We start from the raw sequence: 26268 nt of genomic DNA on the forward strand, positions 1-26268 counted from the left end.
AATCTGTTAGAGATCGTGAAAATTGGTTTAAAAGTGAATTTTCTCAAAAGATACCTTTCCGGAAGACTTTCAAAGGATAAGAAAAGGGAAATTTGATGCTGCTTTTAAACAATTTCCTCCAAGGAAAGTTCTTTTGCTGTCTTTGGAATATTTTGTAGAGGATTTCGTCAGTTTTTCAAATGGAAATTGGATTTAAAAAGGGAAATCTTTTAGGAACCTTTCAACGTTGTTCTATGTCTTTTTGGTCTTTCAAAATCCGTCGAGATCAGTGAAAATGGTTTAAAAGTGAATTTTCTCAAAAATGACTTTCCGGAAGACTTTCAAAGGATAAAAATGGGCAAATTTTGTAACTATTTTTGATTTCTTTTTGTAACGTAATTTCAGTAATAAATTTATTCAGTAATATACTTTTCGAAAAGAAGGAAGTTGCCACGTAATCTTTGTCATAGAATAAAAGGATATTTAAGGATTTATAACGAAAATCTAAAAAGCCACGCACAAAGTAAAAACAAAGGATTAGAATTTGTTTTAGAAAAGTCGTCATCGAGACCTCTAAAAATCGTTTTTTTTTTGCACCAACAATTTAACATATATACTATTATTGAGAAGAAAGCAAGTTTCTTAAAATGATTTATCGATTTTAATTTCTTTTAAATCTTATCCGTAAGTTATCTTAGTAACTTGGCGTGATGGACCTCAAGTTTCTTCGGGAGATATATTTAAAAAAAAGCACCAACGATCAGATGGAGCAGTCAGAGGTGAAATTTAAGAATAATATAATTAAAGCTGAGGTCGTACATTGACTTTGAACTTTGAACTTTAATCTGTTGAGGGGCTATGCGGGTGAAAAAGGCTGAAAATAGCATATTTTCTAACTTTTTTCTCAACATAATAAAAATGCTATTTAATTCAAGCTCCAACTAAATTCCGCGAGGTGCGCCACTTGTAAAATGCTTGGAAAAATGAGTGGCGAAAAGTACTTACACAACCGAAAAAAGTAAGCACTATTTCACCACATCCGTATTTCTTTATTTTTTTTGGAAAACATTATTAAATAATGATATTAGAGCGAAGCTTAGTTAATAACAAAGTGACTTTTAGTGAAAAAATATCAAATACTGTTCTGCAAAAACATAAAATATTGCAAGACAATTTGTCTGAGCGTTGACAAGTTTATTAAGAACTCCATATATTTTTGGTGACTGTTCACCTTGTCGACAATTTCTTCAATTAACTTGCAAATAATCTAGTCGGTGGAGCACCAGTTATGGTTTTCTGATCCATTGGACTAGAGGTTACGAAGTAATTGTCATTTCGTAGTTCCATGAGCTCATAATTCCCTGAAAAAAAGATTTTATTTGTAGGTGGCGAAAAAGTGCTTACTGGCGAAAAAGTACTGACTCTACCCTATAAAAACATAACATTTAAACTATTTTTTGACATTTTTATTAAAAAAAAATAAAAATTCGGCGGTAAGGACCAGATTATCGGACACGTTTATTGAAAAAACTTACTTTTCGTTAGTAACGATTACTCAGAATAGCTTCATTTGACCCAAAAAAAAAAAAATCTTTTGGAAAAAGATTAAATTGGGTTTTTGGGAAAATTTAATACAAAAATTTGAAAAATGCAGTTCAAAAATTTTGTATTTTTACATAGTTAAGAGCTTAAATTGAATTAATTTTATTACGTTGACAAAAATGAAAGAAAACATGCTGGTTTTAGGCTGCGTCTAAAAACAGCATATTTTTCTCTAATATTATATTTTTGCAACAATAAAAAGTTCATGTAATTCAAGCTCTTAGACATATAAAAGTACAACACTTTTTAAAGTGTATGATCTGAAGGATCTTAAGTTTTCTGTTAAAAATTGAACTACAGGGATCTGATATTCGGAAATCTTTTTAAAAAAAAATACTTTTCCATAGACAAGATTTATTGAAATAAGTTCATCCTAAATCCAAAAACTTAAATATTTCCTGCTAGCCAATGAGCTAAACCAGTCCTTAATCATTATCATTTTCAACCGCTTGTCCCTATTGGGGTCGCGTCCATGAACGAAGAATTTCGGAAAAAAAAATGAAATTTTGAATTTTTGGAAGAATATTCTACAAGAATAGTATTTTTGAAGTATTTTACACCACGTTTCGTCTTAGAGAATAAGTTATAAATTATGATCAAGTAAACATAAAATCCTTCGTGCGAGGACTAGTTTAATTCATCACCTAACAGAAAATATTTGCATTGTTAATATCAGATAACATGGCCCAATGGCTGAATTTTGAAAATTTTTGAAATAAAATTCAGAAAATACAGTTTAAATGTAGTTCTTTTTATGCCTAAGAAGGTAAAGGTATCCTAAAGGTATCATGAAACGAAATGTTAAGATCAATGCTCCATATTAAGTTTAAAAAATATATAAGCTCCAAAACAGTATTTCATGTTTTTGTATATGCCAATTGGTATATTAGTGATAGTGATTCATTTTACCATATATAAATTTGCGCGTTTATAATCAGAATAAAGATAGGTGTAATAGTAAAAATACACTGTGTTCTACGGATCGGAAGGGACTTAATTAAGTGTTTCACGGATAGTTGGTTCTATAGATTAAATATGAACTAAACGAAATGTCTTACTTACTGTAGTAATTTGGTAAAAAGTAGCGAAAAATGTCTAAAAATTAATTTTATTTTTGGTTAACAATATGGGAGGGAATGTACTGGTCCGAGGAACACTTACGATCGTTCCTTATCAATACCTACAAATTGGGCATAGGCTAATCTATGATGAAAAGAAGGGCCAGCTTGTATTTATAGATACTTTATCCCATTTTATTTCTTCTCTTTTTTTCGAATTAAAAATTATGTACCCCCCCCCCCCGCCAACAAAATTTCAGACTTAGCCCCCCCCCCCCTAACTAAAATCCTGGGTACGCCCTTGCTTTTTGGTCTTTCAAAAACCGTTAGAGATCCGTGAAAATTGGATTAAAAGTGAATTTTCTCAAAAGATACCTTTACTGAAGTGACTTCAGTGAAGTCTTTCAAAGGATAAAAAAAGAAAATTTGAAGCTGCTTTTCATCAATTTCCTCCAAGAAAAGTTCTTTTGCTGTCTTTACAAGATTTTATAAAGAATTTCGTTAGTTTTTGAAATGAAAATTGGATTTAGAAAGGGGAAAATCTTTATTTTAACCTTTCAATTTGGTTCTCTAAATTGAAATTTGCGTTTCCTTTTCTATCTTTCAAGGAAAAATCGCTAGGAAAATGGGTTAGTTTGCGAGGAAGGAAGAGTTGTGTTGATTTTATAATAAGAAAAAAAGAAATAAAAATGGGATAATATTAGTGAGAAAGTTCAATGCGTAAGATCTTGCGACCGTGAACGAAAGTTTTTCGCAAGAGAAATGCGCCAAAGTCGCAGAGTGGGGCAAAAATATTGAATTGAAGTGCATTGCCACAGAAAGTGACACCAATTTTATTTTAAAATTAACTGACAACGAGAAGAAAAAAAGTTTCTATCGATGGAAAATTGAAGGAAAAACCAAGAGAGAATTTTCTTAGGTGTCCTAAATTCGCTGATTTATCATCAAAATCGAATTTTTCTTGGACCTTTGACTGAAAAAATCTAGCTGAAAGGGGGGGGGGGGGGAGAAAAGTGAGGTATTTTGTGTGTGCTAATTTTCTTTTGAATGTAGAAAAATTAAATAATCGCTTTGAGCTTTCACTTGAGCCCATTTCTCTTTGAGATTGCGCGCGCAACTTCTTCTTTCTCTTCACGTTCAAGAGCAATATCTTTCGCAATTTCTGCCGTAACTTCACAAATCCATAAAATCGAGGCTAATACACAACATAAGAAACCTCTAAAAGCCATTTTCAGTGTCACTTTTCCTCCCAAATGCCGCAAAGTGGGGGGAAAAGTGGGGAGAATTTCTTTTCTTTTTTTTTTCTTTGCTTTTTTTGCTTTTCACACAAAACTTTTCTTACAGTTTTTTTTTCTCTTCTTCTTCTTCTTCTTCTGCTTTGGCTTTATGAAATATCTCCCGTAATCGGACGTATTACAAAATAATCAGTGCTCTTGCGGCTCATTCACTGTCTCACCGGGTCAAATAACTTATTCAATCGTATACGTTGTGCGTGATTGAGGATGGACAGTTGGGTTAATACACAAACATTTAGTAAGTCTATTTATTTTAACTATTTATTCATTTATTTATTTATTTATTTATTTATTAAATAAGAATATGAGAAAATCAAGTGAAAAGTTTTTAAAACGAAATAGCAAGAGTTTTCTTGTGAAAATTCACAATAAATCCAATTCAAATTCGATTTTTAAACTCTTAACGGATTTGATGGAAAACTGGAAGAAATTTTCTACAAAATCTTGAAGCTTTTACTGGAGGATATTCCCAAAAAAAAATCAGTTTAAAGATCCCTTTTTGAATCTTCTAGAGACTTTGTGGAAAGTGCAAGGTGTTTCAGGAAGAAAACCCCAAGAAGCATTTATCGATATAAATGAGTAGAGATATGTCTGATATCTGTACGAAAATTATGGAAAGGACTTTACAGTGCTGTCTCTCTATATGCACAGTTTGGGTACTTTTTTTGACAGTTCTCTCTCTGAATATGCACAACTTTTTTTGAAATTCCCAATGGTTTTTTTTCTTTCTTTTAATAAATTATAATTTATTTATTTTTCTAGAATTTCCCGTGTTATTTTAAATATTAATATGAGACAGAAAAAATAAAATTAAGAAAATTAAAAACAAGAAAAATTAGTTACCAAGAAAATAATTTTCTTTATTACTTTGTCACAATGTAAACATATTGATTTTGAATGCAACTGACACAAAAGCCTGTGCATATAGAGAGACAGCACTGTACATATTTCTTTTATATGTACAGTGCCGCTAAATAATTTAAAGACACCCATTTCTAATTGCTTTTTTTCTCTAAAAAAAAAAGTTTAGTTTTTTAATTAATTTATTTTTATATTTCATTTCTTTGAACGCTATAAACAATAATTTTTCAAATATGTCCAATTTTAATCAGGGGAGCAATTCTAACGTTTATTTGCTATGTAGTAAGAGACTACATAGCTTCGTTGAAATGTCTCTGTGTGTGTGAGCCACAGGATACCGAGCTTTTGCCACTTCACATTTTACTACCTACGAATACAGGCACTAAAACACTTTGGAAAAAAGATGATACCTTATTGAAATGTATTTTACAGATTCTAATCGAATTAATAGGTTTTTCCGCGATAAAACTGCACAAAACTGTCTTTTGCGAGGCTGTTGTTTTTCATTTAGTCAACAACGAAAACTCGGCGGTGACTGAGACAACTACCGCAATTGACGAAATTCAGTGGAGACACACTGATTGAGACTGAAAATCGCTATTTATTTTCGCGGTAATTATTTGAATTCAAATTGCATCTTTTTTGGGAATGAGTGTAGGGGGAGGTGGGGCTACTTTGAGCTGTGGGGCTACACTTTTATACGATTTTTTCGCGTATTTATAAAGGAAACTGGGTTTTAACGTGATGTAATTTGGGTGGACAAAATAATTGTGGATCTAAATAAAATAATTGCAAGGATCAGCTTCATTTAGAAATAGGCGAAAAAGTTGTATAACAATCTAGCCACACAGCTCAAAGTAGCCCCACTTCCCCCTATTAATATTGTGGGTGCATTAAATTACCCATTTTCTTCATTTAAAAAAGAAGTAAAGTAATAAATAATTCCTTTTTTTCTTGCAAAAGGTTTGTGGTATTTGATGATAAATAATTTAATTTCTGGCTATAATCGTTATAAAAAAAAATCCTAAAAATATCAAGAGAAAAAATAAAAGGCTAATTGATAAGTCAAAAACAGTTTCAATTAAATTTAAATTTATTTACAGCAAATAGAGTTTGATCCTCGTACAACAACGTGGTAAAACAGTTAAATGAAGGACTTGGGGTAGTTAACGGATAACAGAAAACGCTAAAATTCTTCCAATAAAAAAGTTTTATGACATTTTGCTAATAAATTGACGGTTTTTTTTTTAATAAAACTTTTAGAGTTAACAAAAATGCGGTCTACGATAATTCGTAATGAGATGTGAATTAATTTTTATGGTATAGAACTATTTATTTACCGTTAATTTTAAATGCTTTCACTGGACTTAGGGAAATTTAGATATTAACCCTTTAACGACGGGACAGTTTTTGCGGACCGAAAATCAGCAATAAAAATGAAACCAATGAACAAAACCAATAAAATGTCTTATATCTGGCCTTCGAAAGTCCAACAGAGTCTGATTCGGTGTATTTTTTGTCTCTATGAATGATAGAGACAAAAATAGCCAAAAAATTTGACTACTTTTTCTGACAATACTAATGAGTGATAATTTTCAATATAATGAAAAATATTATGTTTGAGTATTGTAGTTTCTTTTCGCAAATCGGTTTTGCTTAAAAAAAATTGAAAGTATAAAAAATATTTAAAATTATTTTTCATAATGAGAATTTAAAAATTCGTCATTTTTGAGCTTAAAAATTTACTATATAGCAAATAGTTGGAGACTTGCAAGAAATATCCTAGATTCCTTCAAACTTCTACTTTGCAATTACGTACAAACATAAGGAAAAAGTAACTTTGGGTAGTCAGGAAAAATAATTTTCTTTATGCGACACCGGTGTCCCTATCGTCCTTAAAGGGTTAAAGCTTCGAAGCTTGCGGGTATTGAGAAAGACAATGAGAAAAACTATTAACATTCTATTATAATTTCTTATATCTTTCTTTTTTAACAACTTTAAAAGACAAATTTTTATTTCTAAAGGATTTTTCCTTTAGAAACTTTTCAATTTGAAATTTGAAAGCAACATTAAGGCTTAATATAGTTATTTATGCATTCTTTTTATAGCTTTTACTAAAACCATATTATTGAGATTAAAAAACTCTCAAGTTAGAAATAATTTTTCTAATTTCATTTGTATTATTTATGGGAAAATCACAATTTTCAATTAATTGCAAATTTGAGTATTAGTGATTGAATTTTATCTATACTTTATTTATAAATTATATTTGCATGAGAAAATTAATACTCCCTCTGTCCCAAAAATGTCGTACATTCTTTCATATAAAATGTATTAGCAAAAGTATGAGTTTTTTCGGGACGGAGGGAGTATTAAAATTGGGCATCGTTCATAAGAAAAGCTTTTTTTTTTTGGTAAATACTCTATCATTATTTATTGTTTCATGTTTAATATGATATAATGCTTCTGAAAGACGACAAGAATATTGTTACAATATTCTAAAGAGATATTAAAAAGTTTTACTAATTTTTGTGTTAAGAATGTAAGAGTCCTGCAGATAAAATGTACGTGGCTTGCAGAATTTTTAAGTCTTTTTTCAACAAACCTCGTGGATTAAAAACTATTTTTTATATTTATACTTCTTTATAATTCTTTATTTTCACTAATTATCTCGATTAGTGAACACGAGACCTCAAGTCTTTAAATGTTTAAATCTTCTAAAGAGGAAAATGAACAAGTTAATACATCAAAATATTTTATATCTCTTTTTTTTTTTAATTTAATTAGGGCCCAGCTATTACATACTAGAATTTGAGCCCGCTCGATGCCATAGGGGCGGAGCTATTGAGAAAACAAAAAAAGGGGGGTATTCAAAATGGCGGAAGGAGGGGTGGGGGGTGGGGGGTCAATGCACCAAGTTGCAATTTTCATGCGATATATAACCTTTGCCGAAAACTGCAAGTCGATATCTTTTTTAGTTTAGGAGCTATTAAGCTCCAAAGAGCGGCCGGCCGGACGGCCGGGAACGGTTTTTAGCCATCCGTATATTCGTGATCAGGAAGTGGCGAAACACATTTTGGCCAAGTTTGAGGTCTATCGGACGACATGAAATTTTGTTAGGATTATAGTAGGTGAAATTGTTAAGAATCTCACCTAATAATTGACCCTATAATGTTAAACCATTCGCTAAATATTATTGTAAATGTAAATAAATTGAATAAAAGGGACAGATAATCCTAACCGGCTTATGTAGGTGAGATTCTTAACGTGAGCTAACTCGGAGTGCATGCAAATTCGATTTGGAGCTGAAGTTGGGAGACGCCATTCAGTTATCTTGAATCAAATTCGTGAAATTATACAAATTTTGTATTTAAACCAAAATATCAAGGATTTGGATGAACTGACAGAAAAGTGTTATATGGGTGAAATGTAGACCAGAACGTTCTCTATAATTTTGCCGTAGAACTTGAACTCATCGATTACTCAGAAGCCGAGATAAGCGAGGTTTTTTGTTTCTTAACTCGTTTTTTCATCCAGAGTTCCCCAAGTGTTCATTTGTTGAACTTCAACTATATCAAAGAATTGTTGTATTTTGTGGGACTTTCCATTTAAACCCCTATTTTAAGTGTCTCGGTGGAGTAGAGGCAGTCAAATTGGCATCTGAGGGACTTCAAAGCGTTATTATGGGAAAAATCAATTTTTTCACACTTAAACGGCAAAATCAGAGTGATAGCGTAATCTGAGCGGAAAATGATGTATGGACGAAATATAGAGATAAATGTCCTCTACAATTATGTCGAAGTAATCATCAAAATCGGTTCAGCGACAGTCGAGATAATTGAGGTTATGTGATATTGAAATTGGTTTTTCGACTTTAGTCTGAAGAACACGGAATTAGATAGAAAAGACTTCATATTCGAACACTCCCATTTCCAAAGACTTCCAAGCACTTCATTTTCAGATCTGTACACCACTTCCGACCCTAATATCTCCCCCTTGACCACTAATAAAAAATAAAATAAAACAACTGATATTTTTTATACATTTTTTAGGTGTGATTCCTCCATAATTACACTAATTAGTTATTTTATTTTTCTGTCAAACAACGTACATAATTTTCAGACAATACACTTTCATCATGTTCATACATTATATTTTTTAGTAATAGCTTGATTACGTTGAATATATGTTAAGTTACATTTTAGACATAAATTATTTTGGGCAGAAAATGCTGCTTGGGTATGGTTGAAATTGCTCAAAAATCGCACTTGGAATTTTACTACCTCCTTTCATTTGGAATCAATTTTTTTAGACAAAGGCCAAGGGGAAGGCTGTCTTCAATTTTTCCTCGAATTTTCCTCTTACAAAGAATTTTCTTTAGTTAAATAATTCTCGAAATATTTGAAAAAAACAAGAAAAAAAATAATTAGCGCGCCATTACAAAATTGATCGTTGGATTACGGCAGCGCCCTCTATTTTGTCATTTGTGCAATCATTTGGCACTTTCTCGCGGACTTTTTTTAGAGTTAAAAGAGAAGAGAAATGAATGTGCCAAAAAAGTGTCACAAGTGAGCGAGATAGATGGATGTTGTATGGTTTGAGAAAATGTTTTTGAGGTGGAAAAATGGGTCACTTTCTCCATGATTCTCTCTCTCTCTCTCTCTCTTGCACTTAGGGCTTCTTCTGCTTTTATAACCAAAATGAGATCATCCCACGCGCAAAAGAGTGGAGAAAACTTTCTCTTGCGTTTCGGTGAAAGAGATGACACAGATCCGTTGCATATTATCTTGAAATAATAGTAATAAAAAAATAAATAAAAATACAACTAAAATAGCATCCATTGTTACTTAATGCCAAAATAGCGGGAAAAGCTATTCTCTCTTCGTCTCTGTTACTCTCTCTCTCTCTCTGTCTCTCTCCGTCTGTTTCTGGGTGAAAGACAGTAAGTAGCGCCATCACGTGGCGCTATTTGAATTCTGTGGAGAGCCTCGTGCATTCTGTCTCACGTGGCACACCAAGAGAGAAAGAGAGAGGAAAATATTTTCCAAGGTACAATTGTACCCTCTCTCTCTCTCTCTCATGCCTTTAAGGCGCGCGCGTCCAAAATGCGGAAAACGTCTCGAGGACATCGAGTTTTCACGAAAGCTCGCGCAATTTTTCCTACAAAAAAACCTTGTTTGAAAATCCTCTTTTTTTCATAATTCTCTTTAAAAAAAAAGAATTCATCTTCAACCTTCATGCATTTTGAATGTGAATTTTCACCAATTTCCTCCAAGAAAAGCTCCTTTGCTGTCTTAGAAAATCTTTTGGGAAATTTCCTCGGCTTTAGGAATCTGGTGAAAATTTCAAAATCGGATTAAAATTGAATTTTTGGTGATTTTTTTCCTGAAACCTTGCAAAGGTACTTAGAATGTTTAAAGGGAAATTTTTCCCCTTGATTTTCACCAATTTCCTCCAAGAAAAGCTCCTTTGCTGTCTTTGAAGGTCTTTTGGGAAATTTCCTCAGCTTTAGGAATCCGGTGAAAATTTCAAAATCGGATTAAAATTGAATTTTTGGTGATTTTTTTCCTGAAACCTTGCAACGATGATGAGAATGTTTAAAGAGACATTTTTCCACTTGATTTTCACCAATTTCCCGAAAGAAAAGCTAGTTTTCCCAGATAAAAGATTTCATGGTAAATCTTTTTGGCTTTTCAAATCCATCTCGATCATCAAGATCGGATTACAATTGGATTTTTGGTGAATTTTTAAAGAAAACCTTGCATAAAATACTTTGTAGGAGCTTTTCTCAAAAGGAAAAGCTCTTCTAGTGGATAAATAAATAATGAAAATATGCTCAAATTTACTATTTGCGTCTTCTCAAGGAAAATGCCCCAATAGAGAGCATTTGAGCATCAAAATTCATTTATTTTCCAGATGATATTCCCAGAGGAAATGCTCTGACTATCAGATTATTTTTCAATGAGCTTCTCGGAGCTTTTCAATAGGATTTTTTGACGAATTTTCACAATGAAAGCTAGTAATAAGCCAAGATCAGCTTATTGTAAAAGAGATTCTTAACGTGAGCTAACTCGAAATGCATAAAAATTCGATTTAGAGCTGAAGTTGGGAGACACCATTCAGTTATCTTGAATCAAATTCGTGAAATTATACAAATTTTGTATTTAAACCAAAATATCAAGGATTTGGATGGAGTGACAGAATAGTGATATATGGGTGAAATGTAGACGAGAAAGTTCTCTATAATTTTGCCAAAGAACGTGATGATATTGCAGAGGAACCAACATAGAAGGAAAAAGTCGTTTTTCTGCTTTTGTAGTGGTAGTCGCCAGGATTTGAAAAAAAAACGTCGCCGAGATTGCTTTTTAAAGCCAATTTATGAAGTTCAATTAATAAAATTTCACTAAAAATTGGTGTAAACATAAAGAAAATAGTTTTTAGAATTAGTTTAGTGACATAGAATTGGTTAAAAGACGTGATTTGATAGCAAAATTGGGCTATATATGGATCGCCCAGCGACTTTTGCAACATTTTAGAATTCGTGGAAAATTATGAAAATGACGTGGAAAATCGGTGATTTGCAAATTGGAATAGAAAATTGATGAGTAGGGTAAGTTGCATAAATTGGAACAATTTCCAGAGGCTCGAACTTTGATACAAGATTAAAGACATTATAAATACATTTTTCCCTGATGACATACATAAATTTGCTCCTTGATTCTTCTAGAATATTACCGTTTCATGGAAATTCTTGAAAAACAGTTTGAAAAGTTCTTAAATACAAGAAAAATACGTGAGTGCAAAACAATATAATTTGGACAGGGTGGGTACAAGTTGGACGTGGGAATTTGGACAATGCGTAGGGGAAGGTTGTGCAAGTTTAAAGATTTTTTACTGAATGCCATACAAACTGAATCAATTGTACCACTAGGGTAAAGTGTATAATTAAAAAGTAAAAAACATTAAGGCTTAGATATATATTATTTATTAAATCTTTTTCTTGGATATTTTAATTTTCTTGCTTTGCTCCTTTTCTTCTTTTATTTTGAACCTTTCTTCCTGTTTCTGAAGTCTGATTCTTTTTTTTTCTTGCATAGCCTCTTCTTTTAGTTTTCTTTAATCATACGAATTGTCACAAAGAACTTCAAACATGAATTTAAAAACTCCATAGAATAATAATAGATACCTGTCCACCTTTGGGCGAAAGCATTACACCCGTTTCGTCAAGATTAAAGACGCGATCAGGAGGAAGTTCCAGAAGATCTTTGGATTTTAAATATTCATGAGTTTTCTCAAACCACTTAGTGATGTCCTCAGTGGTAATACCAGCTCTTTGGGTTGTGTATGCTTCTGGTGTACGAAGTCTCAATTCTGGGTATCTGTTCAAAAAGCTCTTGAACCAAAGAGTATCCTGGCCTTCCATCGGTGAACTCGTTGACAATCTTGAACTTCTTACAAATAATTTGCACAGTGTTGAGGACTTGATCTTTTGTTATAGGATGCCACTTGTCACTGCATCCTAAAATCCATTCAACGAGCTCATCTTCTATATCTTTTGGCAGCGTAGGAGGCCTTCCCCCAGAGCATTCTTCCGGACATTTCCCGGTCAGCTTATTAAAAAGTGTTGTCCTTGGCACCCCAAATAATACTGACACCTGACTTAGTGACTTTCCTTGACGAAAAGCTTCCAGTGCTTTGTTCACTTGGTCTTGAGTATAGAATTTGTACTTTTTCAATTTATTTGCCTTTTTACCCATCTGAAATAAAAAGAAAACCCCTGCAATACAATCGTATCTCCGGATGTCCAACTTGTCACTTTTGCTCACGCTTCAAATAAGCACTTTTTCTTCATACAGTTAGTAATTATATCAAATAAAACCATTACGTACCGTTAACTATCGAGATTAAACACTTTATTCCACTAAAATTTGCCAGAAATATTGAGAAATGTCAACAGAACCGAAAAACCAAAGTCACTCTTCTTGTGTGTTTTATTAGGAAAAAATGGCCGATCGATGTATTTTTTCGACGGTGAAAAGTTACACTGTCAATTGAGATGAGAATTTTATACGTTAAATCTTATTCATATGAATGGATTTTCACTTTATTTGCAGCATAAGGAACCACATAATTAAACTATAACATAGAAAAATATACTAATTAAAATTTAGTACTGTATTTATCAAGAAAAAATTGCCTGTCCAACTTGCCCCAGCGAAATTTTCCAACTTTTGCCATTGTCCAACTTATACCAATTTACCCTATTGGAAGCATTTGTGACTATTTATTTTTTATATTGTCCGTGAAAAATCCTCAGGAAAATGCCTTGAAAAAGTGCTTGTTTTGCTCGAAGAAATCCACCAAGATGGTTCAGTTGTCAAATAGAAGATGGCGGACAGTGCCCTTTGCGGCATTTCTCTTGATGTTTTTCACGTAATTTTGCACGGAAGTAAGTGAATTTTCGCAGTAAGTTCATTACAAATTATTAAAGAATTGGCCAGTGAAGAGATTTGTGAGAAAATTCTCTGATTTTTCCTGTTTTTTCTTGTGTATTTTTAGTGTGAAAATTGCCCTGCAAAAAGAGCATGCAAACTACATTTTTCAATTGTTTTGGGACTCTTGGGGGGTTTTCTCAGTCATCCTGGCATTCTAACTTCTCTGGAGGAGGCCCTAGAAGTACTAGGTAGCCTCCCAGAGACAATCCGTGTGCTGTTTCGAAGCCCTCCGGACACTGAAATTCATTCCATTAGATCACCAAAAGTGTCATTGACTCGAAAAAAATCCTTTTTATCCTTCTAGAAAATGGATAAATCTCACATCCCTTACATTGTAAGGATTCTAGAATAGTTCCTTTTTCTATGTAAAGGAAGAAAAGAATAAAAATATTATAAAAAACATTAAAATTTTCCAATTTTCTATCAGTGTTCGTTAACTCATTGTCTTTTGGTTTCGAAAAACCTGCAAATTTCACAAATTTATCACAATTATCGCATTTTTTATATTTATGAGTACTCTCTCAACAAAATTAGGCAAGAAGAATTCCTCCAGAATAATAAAAATTCCTAAAAACATTAAAAATTAAATGCAACATCAGCCACTTTTTTTAGTGTTGCCAGATTTGAATGCAAAAATGACTTTTTCCTTTAGTAGTGGTTCCTCTGGATCGACTTAAGTATTTTTTTGTTTGATAGGTATAATCAAGGACTACAACATACTAAAATTTCAGCCCGATGCACAAAGAAATTTTTGAGTTATTCAACTTAGAAAATTGAAAAATCTTCTTATTAAAAATAGCACCCCTAGCGGTAGTTTAATGAACTTGCGATGTTAGAAGGGTTAGTGGCATTTCTCGAGGGATTTCCAAAACGCTTTCGCTTTTTAAATTCTGATAATTTGAACCGTAGTTATGGGTGTTTTAAGAAATTTTTTATCGACCCTTACAGCTCGGGTCGGAAAAATCAGGGGACCTTAAGTTTGGTATTGATCGATAGCTCTTAAGCTCAGCTATAACATACTAAAATTTGAACCCGATCGATGCCATAGGGGCGCAACCATTGAGAAAATAAAAAATAGGGGTATTTAAAATGTCGTAACGGCGTTATCACACTTGCACATAAAAATTTTAATGTTATTCACATTAATTGTCGCTTGTGAGCGTCCAAATATGTTATTTGTGTATTTGATTCACTTAATATTTGGGCTTTTTCTATTTATTGATAAAGAATTGGACTTGGCCTGCAAAAATAAGTTTAAATTTACCTAAAGCATAAATATTTTTTCACATTAAAAAATTAAAGAGAAAATCGCATTAATTTTTCGCATTAATGCTATAAATCAATTTATATCAAATTTTCCGGGCCAAGTCTACCTTTTTATCAACAATTGGATCAAATTTTGAATATAAAATGATTCAAACACACAAATTACACATTTGGACTCTCACCAGCGACGATTAATGTGAATCATATTAAAATTTTAATGTGCAAGTGTGATAACACAGTAAGGAGGGGTGAAGGGTGGGGGGTCAATGCACCAAGTTGCAAGTTTCACCGGATATGTAACTTTTGCCGAAAACCGCAAGTCGATATCTCTCTTACTTTGGGAGATATTAAGCTCCAAAAACCGGACGGACGGACGGACGGGAACGGTTTTTAGCCATCCATTTGACAAAGTTTGAGCCCAATCGGACGACATGAAATTTTGTTAGGATTATAGTAGGTGAGATTATTAAGAATCTCACCTAAATAACTTTAGAGAATATATCAATAAATGTATAATGTAAGAATATGTTAATATTGATGAAACACCAGAGAAAAATGGTTCTAATTTAGACTCTACGCAAAACTGAACGGTTTTTAGCCATCCAAATAGATCGTGTGCTCGTTCTTCGAAGTCCTCGGCCGGGATATCATCTTCATTTATTGGAAAATTATGAGCTATCATAAAATTGTACAATTTGAAGCAGCAGTACTGGAATTTTCGGGAACTCTTGATACACCTGAAAGTGTTCTTAGGGATCCCAAAAGCTCGTTTGGTATGTTTTCTGGTGGGAACTTGTCGCGCATTTGAGGAAATCTCGTGTTTATTTCGATTTCACGACGATTTCCTGGAAACCTAGCTCAAATTGACCAAATTGTTGTCTAGAACGGGCATCTGGTAGCTTCCGGTCGCAAGAAAGTTGAGTGTACCTAAAAAAAAACCTGGTTTGAAATGGAATTTTTAATGTGGATTAATTGTTGGGCAGCATCAGGAGGTAGTCGGAAACGACTGATGTATGCCTCTGTAGAAATATCAAACAAATCTCCCTGACATCTCAAATATTTCAAGTCCTCAAGACCTCTAAACTTTCCTTGAATATAGAATATGATAATTTGAAAATTTTGAAAATCGTCGGTTCCGAAGAAGACTATTGTAAGTCTACTTACAGTAGTATAAAAAGATGGTATCATTGGATGCAGAAACCTTAGATCTATATCCCCACAAAATTTTATGTTGATCAAGATATTCCTGGAAAAGTTACAAGAAAAAAACTTAAAATCAGCGTGCCAAATTAGGGGAAAGTGCCCATGCTTGATACCATTGGAAGCTTCGTAATGACTTAATTTTTCCCATGTTTCTCAATAAAAATGACTCCGCAATATATTTTAAAAACTGACCATTTTCCCATAGTTATTAAAATATGGTTGCGATGAGTCACATATATATTGTAAAACATAGAAAATTTAGTCATTACGATGCTTCCAATGATATCAAGCATGGGCACTTTCCCCTATTGAGTTTTTTGCCTGCTATAATTAATTTAAAAGTAGTGTTAACTAGAAGATATTCAATGCGTAAGTATGATAAAATAGTTTCAAAAGATGATAGTATACCAATTGCAGTGAAATTAATGAAAATAAATTTTAGCTGTCAAACTGTAAACCTCTTTCCTGTAAAGTTTACATTTTGGACTTAGGGTCGGAGGAACGTCTGTTCGACAGGGAACCCCTATTGACACTTTTGCCAAAATGTTGAAAATTATTTAATGTATCTAGTAAAATATAAGTAATATAACGTTTTTTCTGTAATATACCTTTTAATATAAACAAAGATGTTCAAATTTCGTATCCCAAATGGTACAGAGTTAGGTGTCAATAGGTGCTGACACGAGTTCTTAAAGTGTCAATAGACGTTCCTTTCACCCTACAATAGTCTTCTTCGGAACTGACTTAATAACAAAATTTTTTGGATCTTGCTCAATTACAAAATATTCAAGATGGCAGAATAACAGCCGTAAAATTTACTTTGTTTTTTTTTGTTTTAAAGGTGTCCTGCGTCAAAGGATGATGGTGGCGGAATTTGTAGGACGTCAGCAGAGCTGTTCCCCTGGCAATGGAGAGATATCCTCAGGCGGTCAACATCACAATCCTGTGCCAATGTCACCGAGGCATATGGAGATATTTGCTGGGCATGATCATGTATCGCCACTCAGTCCAAGATCACCGGGTCCCGAGGGCTATGGAGGATCCCGCGATGGTGCCAACAATGGCTACGATTTGGGTGGTCACCTGAAGCGAAAGGAATTGTTTACACAGCGCAAACAACGTGAATTTATTCCGGATAACAAAAAGGATGACAGTTACTGGGATCGAAGGAGGCGCAACAATGAAGCTGCCAAGAGATCCAGGGAGAAACGTCGATTCAATGATATGGTGCTGGAACAGAGAGTGGTTGAGTTGACAAAGGAGAATCATGTGCTGAAGGCTCAATTGGAAGCCATTAAGGATAAATACAATATCTGTGGCGAGAGTCTCGTGAGTGTTGATCAGATAATGGCAACACTACCGAATGCCGATCAAGTGTTGACCATCACCAAGAGGGCTAAGCTCATTGGGAGTCCCTATCCTCATTCACAGAGTCCGGCTAGGCATCAGGTGGCAGCACCTGTTGCCGAATCACCACCACCAGATAGTCACCATCAGGCAATGTTTGCTCCCCATCCGCCACTGCATCCAGCCCTCCATCGTGATCACCATTCTGACGTCATCCTGCAGCATCAGCATCCACCAATTCATGCGTACGCACAGAGAGAACCATCCACCTATCCACATCACCAGGTAAGGCAGCACACTTTTAGAGGGACCACAGCGCCTCTGGCGTTGGACCTACTTTCCTTCGGTTATTCTTAGATCAGGCATGAGCTCCGTTAATTAATTGCGAAATTACAAAAACCCGTACTGGTAACACTATCCGGCTAACACATTAAGTACTTATTAAGTATTTAATAAGCTCTTAACTCAATGACTTACACTGGTAAAAAAAAGGTGGATCATTTTGATTCATTCGCGATCCTCTTGGTGAATCAAATATGATCCATCATTTCAAATGTTTCATTTCGATTCTTTTTTGAAAGATCATTTTGATCCATTGCAAAAAAATCTAATTTTGATACTTTAAATCAGAGGAGTGCAAGAACGGTTTGAAACCGAAAAAACGTCAAATGAAACTTGTACGTCAATGGTCAAAACGCTACCAGAACAAACTTATTTTGACGTTTATTCGGTTTCAAACGGTTCTTGCACACCTCTGCTTTAAATGGTTCACTTTGAGGGGCTTCTCAATGGATCAGTGAGTGATACTCTAAAATAGATCAAATGGAACTTTTGAAATGATGACTTTTTAATCTTTTTTAAATGCAATGCATTTGCCCTTCAGAACAAATTACAGTAGACTCTCTCTCAATCGGGAATATGGGGCAAAATGTCATCCGGTTTATCGATAGAATTGGGCGTCAAAGCCTCTGTAAATTCCACAAAAAGCGCTCAATTATAAAGGATCACGATAAAATGGGAAGGATTACAGCGAATTTGAGCAAATTTGCTTCAAAATTGAACGTGAAAATTGTCAACAAAATTTGACGCCCGATTGAAAAAGAGCCGATTGAGTGAGAGTCTACTGTACCAATGCTGTAAGTTGTTAACTTCCCGGCCGGAACAAATGTTATACAATATTAGATAAATATTATATACAAATAGGGAGAGTAGGCCTACTATAGTCGGGATAGTAGGCCGATTGTAGGTTTACTCTCCATATAAAATACTGTGTCGTTTTACTAGTGGAAGAGACTTTTTGGTAGCATTAGTATTAGTGCGGAACATGTATACATGTGACCTACGAATAAGCAATTAATATAACATTTTCGTATACAGAAAATATATATGCTTTAATTAATTATAAAATATTCTTAAATACAAACAATATGTAAAAACTCAGAAAAATCAGACAAAAATACTATTTTTTTTTTTAGAAATTCTCTTATTTATTTTCAGTTATTTTTGTTGCACTTTATAGAAAGTTTGATTATCATAATATCGCTTGATAAATAAATTTAATTCTAACTTCATATAATAAATTCATCAACTTAGTGATTTATTTTTTTCAGACTTAGTGTTCGTGACTTTTTATGTTACTGCTGCTGGTTAAATCCATACCAGACTTAGCTTAAAGTAAAATCCTTTTATCCCAGTGGGTCTTCATCGGGATCTTCATTTTGCTCAATTAGTGGCTTCCGAGTCAACTTCTCCTTTGCTCGACTTTGCGCTTGCGTGCCCACGGTTCTAAGAAAGATTAAGTTCTTCTCTCATTTTCCTATCAAACTCTGCATAGTTCATACCAGAGGACTCTGAAAAATCAAAATTGTTTTCAAATTATTCTTCATAGTCGTGCTTAGGGCCGGATTTAGAAATGTGGAGGCCCAATGCCCATTTCTGGGGACCCTAAAAATCGCAACTTTAAAATTTTATATAATATATATCGTTATTCAATGCTACAGGTAAATTGAAGCAACTTTAAGTTTACGTGAGACCTACGACTTTTCTTTTACTATACTCGAAACGACTCGAACTCTATCGAAAAAAAATACTCCCTCTGTCCCGAAATAAGTCGTACTTTTGCATAGTACATTTTATATGAAAGAATGTACGACTTATTTCAAGACAAAGGGAGTAACAAACAGTACAGTCCCTCGGTTTTTTGTCTATGATATGACAGTTGCAGATACAGGTGAAAGGCCCAAACGAGAATAAAAATGTACTTTTATGTGTTTAAAATTAAAAAATTAAATTAAATTCAATCTTTCGGAGGATTTCGTAAGCTGAAAGCTTGCTAAAGCCACCAAGAAAACTTTTTCTTGTAGAAAATTATGGGAAATTGATCAAAAATGGAATAGAAAATGCTCTTTACGAATCTCAAAAGCTTTTTGATTTTTTTTTCAAGAATTCAATGCTAACCCTATTTTGATTATTTTAGTTTAGGGCCTAATGAGGAAAGCTTTCGCGAGATATTCCCTAATACTTCTTTTAAGGCGACATTGTACCTTCCTTTGAGAAAAGTTGATCAAAATTTTACCAAAAATTCCTTTGAAAGCATATTTTGAAGATTTTGAAAATTAGGTTTTGCACAAGAATTTGGCAAAAAAATTAAGTTTTCAAAACATGTAAAAAAATACTATAATGTGATTTAAATTTTTGAGGTCAGGTCTAATGGCCTCTACTCGACACATTGGGAGCAATTTTCGTCAAAAAATTGCTTTTTTGAAGGAAATTGCTTGCAGCTCTGTAGGTGGAAACATCAGAATTCTGTTGAAAAATGGATTTTTTTTGACAAAAATTACTCCCAATGTGTAGAGGCCCTAATATATCCAAATATGGCTAAAATTACTATTTCTCAAAATAAAAATTTGTTCAGTTCAAATTATTTTTCGAATTTATGTAATCTGTAATTGTTAGTTATCATACTTATTGGCCCCGAGAGGTTTTTTCTTATTCTGGTCTAGAAATATCAAAAAAGTCACAATATCTCCAAGGAAGCAGAAAATCGAAAATTCACGATTTTTGACCAAAAATATCTAAGCTCAGGAGTTAATTAGGATCTTGCAAAAAATATCCTAGATTTGTACATCCTTATAGTTTGTACTTATCCAGAAGAATCGGATTTTTATCGATTCTAGATAGTCTAAAAAAATTGTTGTTTCCATGGGTACCCAGTGTCCCAAAGGAGCCTAAAGAGTTAATACTTAAAGCAGGTTAAACTGTAGCTTTTTTGTAATAATTTTTATTTTGTGGCCATTGTGACTATAGTGAACTTCTGAAAATGTGGAGGCCCTTAAAATGTGGAGGCCCGGTGCCATAGCCTCGGGGAACCCACCTAAATCCGGCACTGGTCGTGCTGAATAGACTATAAGAAATGTCATCCCCCTGCTATAAACCATAAACATACTCTTCCAAACTTGAAAGAATTTTTGATCTCTGAGAGATATTTCTCCTTTGCTCCAGAAAAGTTCATTTCGAAAATTAGAAATTAGATCATCAGTGGCGATGTTCTTTAGAGTTGAATTGCGTGCAATTTCGATCTAATAATTTAAAAAAAAAACACTTTATTGTTTCTTTAAAAGTGTCAACAATAATTACTTTAAAACCCTTGTTTCGCGAGACTTTTGTTTTTAATCAAGTTATTAAATTCCTTGACCGATTTTAATGGCAGCATGTTAAGCACAGAATCTTTAATATTTTCATGATTGTTTTGAATCTTAGTTGATTTATGAAGTTTTTTTGAGAAGATCACATGTGTCACCAACAGAGAATGCACATCCGAAATACTTATGTCTTGTCTGTTCTCATTTTCTTAAATTAAATTTAAAAAAAAAATATAGAAATTTAAATAGTGAATCTGGAAAACAACTTACCCCTCTCTTCTGCTTCACTTTCCAGAACTTCCTCATCATTCTCTCTAATAGGAAGTTGTACCTGGAAATTAGTCTCTGATGCTTACAGTCAGTGATGGAACTTGTATTCTTGGCTTTTGAATAGAAATCCTTTAAGGAATGATATGCATTGTTTAAAATATGCTTCATCTTCCACACTATTATGTTCATTTCACAATAATTTCACTTAAATTGCACAATATGTACTATTTTTACCTAACTGCTGACTCTCTTCTGAGTAAAAGCTTGCGGGTTGAGCTTGAGTCCCGTTCCCTAACATATCTTCCACTTAATCCCACCAGACTTCAATCGCTGCTTGACATTATTGTTCTTCCCGTGGATGATTTGTCTAAGTTGCTACGATTTGGCCAAAAAATCTGCCCGCAAATCTCAGATCACGATCTTATATTTGCTTTGTATAATTTTCGACTTCCGCGGCCGAGGAAGGAGACAAAACTTATCCCAGACTTGTCTCGATGCAGTCCGCACCATGCTCAGGAAGCTGCTATGTCAGTCCTATGGTCTGAGGTATCCCTGTTGCCTAATGCGTCTGATCGAGTCGATCTTCTTACTCAAAAAATTAACAATCTCTTCGATGATATTGTCCCTAGGAAGCGCGTGATTGTCAAAAGCATTGCAACCCCGTGGTTGACTTTGCCAATTTTAAAGAAGCTGAAGCGGCGTGATGCTGCCTACAGAAAATGGAAGCGTAGTGGTCTTCATGTGGATCGCTTAACATTCGTTCAACTTCGTAACAGTGTTGTTACTATGATTCGCCGTGCAAAGAAATCCTACTACTTACGGTCCTTGGATGCCAGCCTTCCTTCTAATATTCTCTGGAGTAATATAAGGAGGCTCGGATTACGTCCGTCACTGCGTTCAGCTGACGTGCCCGGCCCTAGTGTTGATGAGCTTAATAAATTCTTCAGCACATCGGGCACTGCGGCCACCTCTGTGAGCTGTCCACCTATGCCTCTCGGGCCCTGGGATGGCTTTAGCTTCGGAAGTGTGTCGGCTGATGACGTCATTTTCGCCATTGCGCGTGTTAAATCTGACGCTCAGGGGGATGATGAGGTCTCCTTAGCGTTTGTTAGAATGATCCTTCCTGTCATACTTCCTGTACTGACTGATACCTTTAATTTTATAATTGCTTCCTCTTCTTTTCCTACCATGTGGAAATCAGCTTTAGTTATACCTATCCCGAAGGTTAGTAACCCAGTTGGTCCCTCGGATTTCAGGCCAATCAGCCTCCTACCCGTACTTTCTAAGGTGCTTGAAGCTCTGCTCCTTGAGCAACTCACGGCTTACCTAAACTCTGAGAGACTACTTGTTGATCTTCAGTCAGGATTTCGTAGTGGTCACAGCACTACTAGTGCTCTACTCAGGGTACAGTATGATATTGCATTATCACTTGACAATCGCAAATTTGTTGTGTTACTACTTCTTGATTTTTCCAAGGCTTTTGATAGCATTCCTCATGATTTACTCTGCTACAAACTTTATAGACTTTTTAATTTCTCATCTTCTGCTGTTCACTTGATCAAATCATATCTTGAGGGTCGCTCTCAGAGAGTCAAGATTGGCAATAAACTTTCTGAACCTGCAAATCTACGTAGTGGTGTGGCTCAAGGTTCTTTACTTGGCCCACTTCTTTTTTCCCTATTTATAAATGACCTTCCGTCAGTTTTATTTGACTGCTCGTATCACCTCTATGCAGATGATATGCAAATATATACCTCTGGAGACCCTTCCGATGTTCAGGCTGTGTTCTCTCGGGTGAACGACAATTTATTCTGTGTGGGGAATTGGGCTTCATTGAATGGACTGGCTCTAAACCCTAAGAAGTCCCAGGCTATTTTGATATCCAAAAAGCCGTTAGCGGCTCCCCCGGCCCCTCTCACTATCTATGGGCAGCCTATCCCGCTTGTTGAGCGCGCTCGCAATCTGGGTGTTATTTTTAATTCATCGTTCACCTGGTCTGATCACGTGTCTCACATCAACCAGAGGATATATTGCACTCTCCGTACGCTTCGGCGTTTTCGCGAGATTACGCCATTTAATACTCGCTTACTCCTTGTCAGGTCACTCCTCATACCAGTGATAACTTATGGTGCAGAGCTATTCTTTGCAGCCGACTGTGAGACACTAAGACGCTTGACAGTAACCTTCAATAACTGCGTTAGATATGTTTGTGGGCTGCGCGCTCGTGATCATATCTCTAGGCATCGTAATATTTTGGTGGGTTGTGATCTCCCATCACTCCTCCGTCAGAGAGCGGTTTCATTTCTCTTTCGCTTGATTATTTCAGGAGGGCCGCGTTACTTGGCCTCAATTCTGATTCCTGGGGCCTCGGCCAGGGTGCGGGGACTCTTGGTGCCGAGAGCTCACTCTAACCAGCTATCGCGAACAATTTTTGTTGACGGAGTTGTCTTGTTCAACTCCCTTCCCTTGCATGCCAGATCCTCACTGGCTGGCATTGCTAGATTCTACCAGATCGAGTAGGGCTAATCTTGGATTTCTGATTTTTTTTTTTGCCTATTATTTTAAGTCTTTCCTTATAACTTTCTTTTATTCCTCTAATCAAACTATGTAAGAGGGGCGGACCCTATCAGCTTTGATTAAAATAAATAATAATAATAAATAATAATAAATAAATTTTTACCTTTTTTTCTAAACAAGGAACGTTCTTGCAAAGAAAACAAATGCAAACTAAAAGATGTCTACTGTGTTTTAATTTGTAGAGCAATTTGTGGAAATGTGGAACAATCACTATGGAATGAAGTTGGCAAAGTATCACATATTTGTGTATGACATATATAATATAAATCGGACTGCGATTTTCTTAAAACTAATATCAGATAAATATGTAATAACTCCGATTTTGTTCCGGCCGGGTTTGGTCAGCTGGGAAATGTCAAATCAAAACCGACGCCGCAATAATGGCGCCTTTAGGACGCTTAGTAATCTTGGTGTTTTTTTCTTTCTTCTTTCTGCACATTTGTAGACTCCGGTGTCGTCACATCATGTGGACAAGGCCCTGTCACCGTCGCCCCGGGATGATGCACTAAATCTCTCCCGACGAGGTGCTACGTCTCCCTATGACGTCAGCAGCGGAAGTTGCGCAAGTGGAACAGCCAGCGGCGATGATGACAATTGCTGCGATCACAGCGCCACCCTACCACCAGCCGCTGACATCGCCAACAGTCTCCCACTCAAATTGCGTCACAAGAGCCATCTTGGTGACAAAGATGCTGCTGCCAGTGCCCTCTTGGCCCTCCATCACATCAAGCAGGAACCACTGCTTCGTGCCTCCCCACCCTGGGCCGACGGAGAGGGTAGCAGTGACGAACGTGATTCGGGTATTTCCGTTGGGCATCACCATCATCATGGCCATGGCGGTGGTGGTGGGGGCAATGGTGGTGGCGCCACTGGTGAACCGTGGATGAGAAAAATTGTTCCAGGTGGCGCCACAACGACAACTCTGGCTGTTGGAGTGGGAGTTGTGGGGATTTTGGACAAAGAAGAGGAGAATATCCATTTGAAGTCACAACTGGCACGCCTTGAGAATGAAGTGGCCAGCATCAAAAATATGATGATCCTCAATAATGGCGCCACAGCGGCAGCACAGTGAACTATAACTATACATGAAACTAAACTACAAGAAAACCCACACAACAGTGATACAAAAAAAAACTTCCCCATTTATTTTATTTTTTTGTTGTTATTTTTGCTTTCACAATCTCGTTGCAAAATTTTTTTTTTATATTAGACTTTGACAGCTGTCACCCAAATATCGGATATTGTTGTCACTCTGTGAAGTTTCTTTTTTACAGTAGACTCTCTCTCAATCGGGAATATGGGGCAAAATGTCATCCGGTTTAGCGATAGAATTTAGCGTCAAAGCCTTTGTAAATTCCACAAAAAGCGCCCAATTATAAAGGATCACGATAAAATGGGAAGGATTACAGCGAATTTGAGCAAATTTGCTTCATAATTAAGCGTGAAAATTGTCAACAAAATTTGACGCCCGATTGAGAAAGAGCCGATTGAGTGAGAGTCTACTGTAATTGGACAAGATCAAATTGACAGCTGTCATTACAAATTTGAATTTGAATTTGAGACAGAGAGAAGATAAAAATTTGCGGTTTTTCATTAAATCTTCCTGTCAAATTCCAAAAATATTGAGAAAAAAACAAAGACAATTTTAATTTTGACTTGAATTACTGAAAAAAAAAAAAAATAAAACAAAGAATTGAGAAGTATAACAGAAAAATAAAAACCTGCACAAAAAATAAAGTCTGCATAATAAACAAAAAATGAAACGAAAAACAAAAATTGAGAAAGATTATTTAAAAAAAAAGAAGAACGAAATATTTTTATTACAAATGATATATTATATGAAAAGAAAAATATTTAAAAAAAAAAGAAGAATTTTAGTAATTAGTTTTCTAATGAAGATTTGAAAAAAAAAGAGATGAGAAATGAAGAAGAAAAAAAGATAAAATGAAATTAGATTATCTTCGTGATTTATTAGTCCCAAGCCCAAATCCTCCCTCCTCAATTTATTTATTTTATTTCATAATTTTTTTTTTGTAGTTTTTATTATTATTGATTATTATTTCTTTGAAAAAAAAAAGAAAAGAAATATGAAATTTCCTCCATTTTCTTTTTGTAACTTATGTCACCAGATTTTTTTTTACTATTTTGGTCAAAATACTTCAGAGAGAAATATTATTTTGAACCAATTTGTTTTTTCTTCTATTAAATAAATGAAATGCTCATTTTGAAAGAACACATGAAGAAAAAAAAACAAAAAAGAAAATATTGCAATTTTTCGTACATTTTTTTCTCTGAATTTTTTTTTTTATTGTTGACAAAATGTAGATAAAAATGAAAGCAATTTTTCTTGTAAATCCTTTATATTTTCTTTTCCTTTTGTCAATATTATATGAATTATTATATTATTTTGAAGTATCTGAAAAAAAATGAGTGTTTTTTTCCTTGCTTTTACTTTTTTCACGAAAAAAGTTTTAAGGAAAAGGTTTTTTGATGCCTTACCTTTTAGACCCGGAAGATTGCGGCCATAGTGCATTGGGGCTGCTGCAACTAAAAGATCATCGTTTTGTGATTCTCAAGGTTAAAAGACAATTTTCTGGAACGGAAAGATATTCAGATCGATGAAAACGATTTTGTATCCTCTTTCTAAATTCGACAAAATCGTGTAAATCGGTAA

At 34.5% G+C, this 26268-nt stretch overlaps 1 protein-coding gene across 2 annotated transcripts in view; it reads left to right on the forward strand.

Moving 5' to 3' along the window:
* LOC129808767 (nuclear factor interleukin-3-regulated protein-like) overlaps positions 1–26024 on the forward strand; it is a 50670-nt gene extending 24646 nt beyond the window's left edge. Inside the window, exons 1-3 of one of the 2 annotated variants that reach the window (XM_055858607.1) lie at positions 4026–4172; positions 16601–17391; positions 24040–26024. In XM_055858607.1, coding sequence (XP_055714582.1) covers positions 4142–4172; positions 16601–17391; positions 24040–24666 — 1449 coding nt within the window. In that variant the 5' untranslated portion in view covers positions 4026–4141 and the 3' untranslated portion in view covers positions 24667–26024. Of the gene's footprint in view, positions 1–4025; positions 4173–16600; positions 17392–24039 lie in introns of those variants that run through there. The other variant, XM_055858606.1, reaches the window with a different exon arrangement.
* Positions 26025–26268: the final 244 nt, after the last annotated feature.

Source organism: Phlebotomus papatasi, chromosome 5 (assembly GCF_024763615.1).
Source record: "Phlebotomus papatasi isolate M1 chromosome 5, Ppap_2.1, whole genome shotgun sequence".
Taxonomy (NCBI): domain Eukaryota; kingdom Metazoa; phylum Arthropoda; class Insecta; order Diptera; family Psychodidae; genus Phlebotomus; species Phlebotomus papatasi.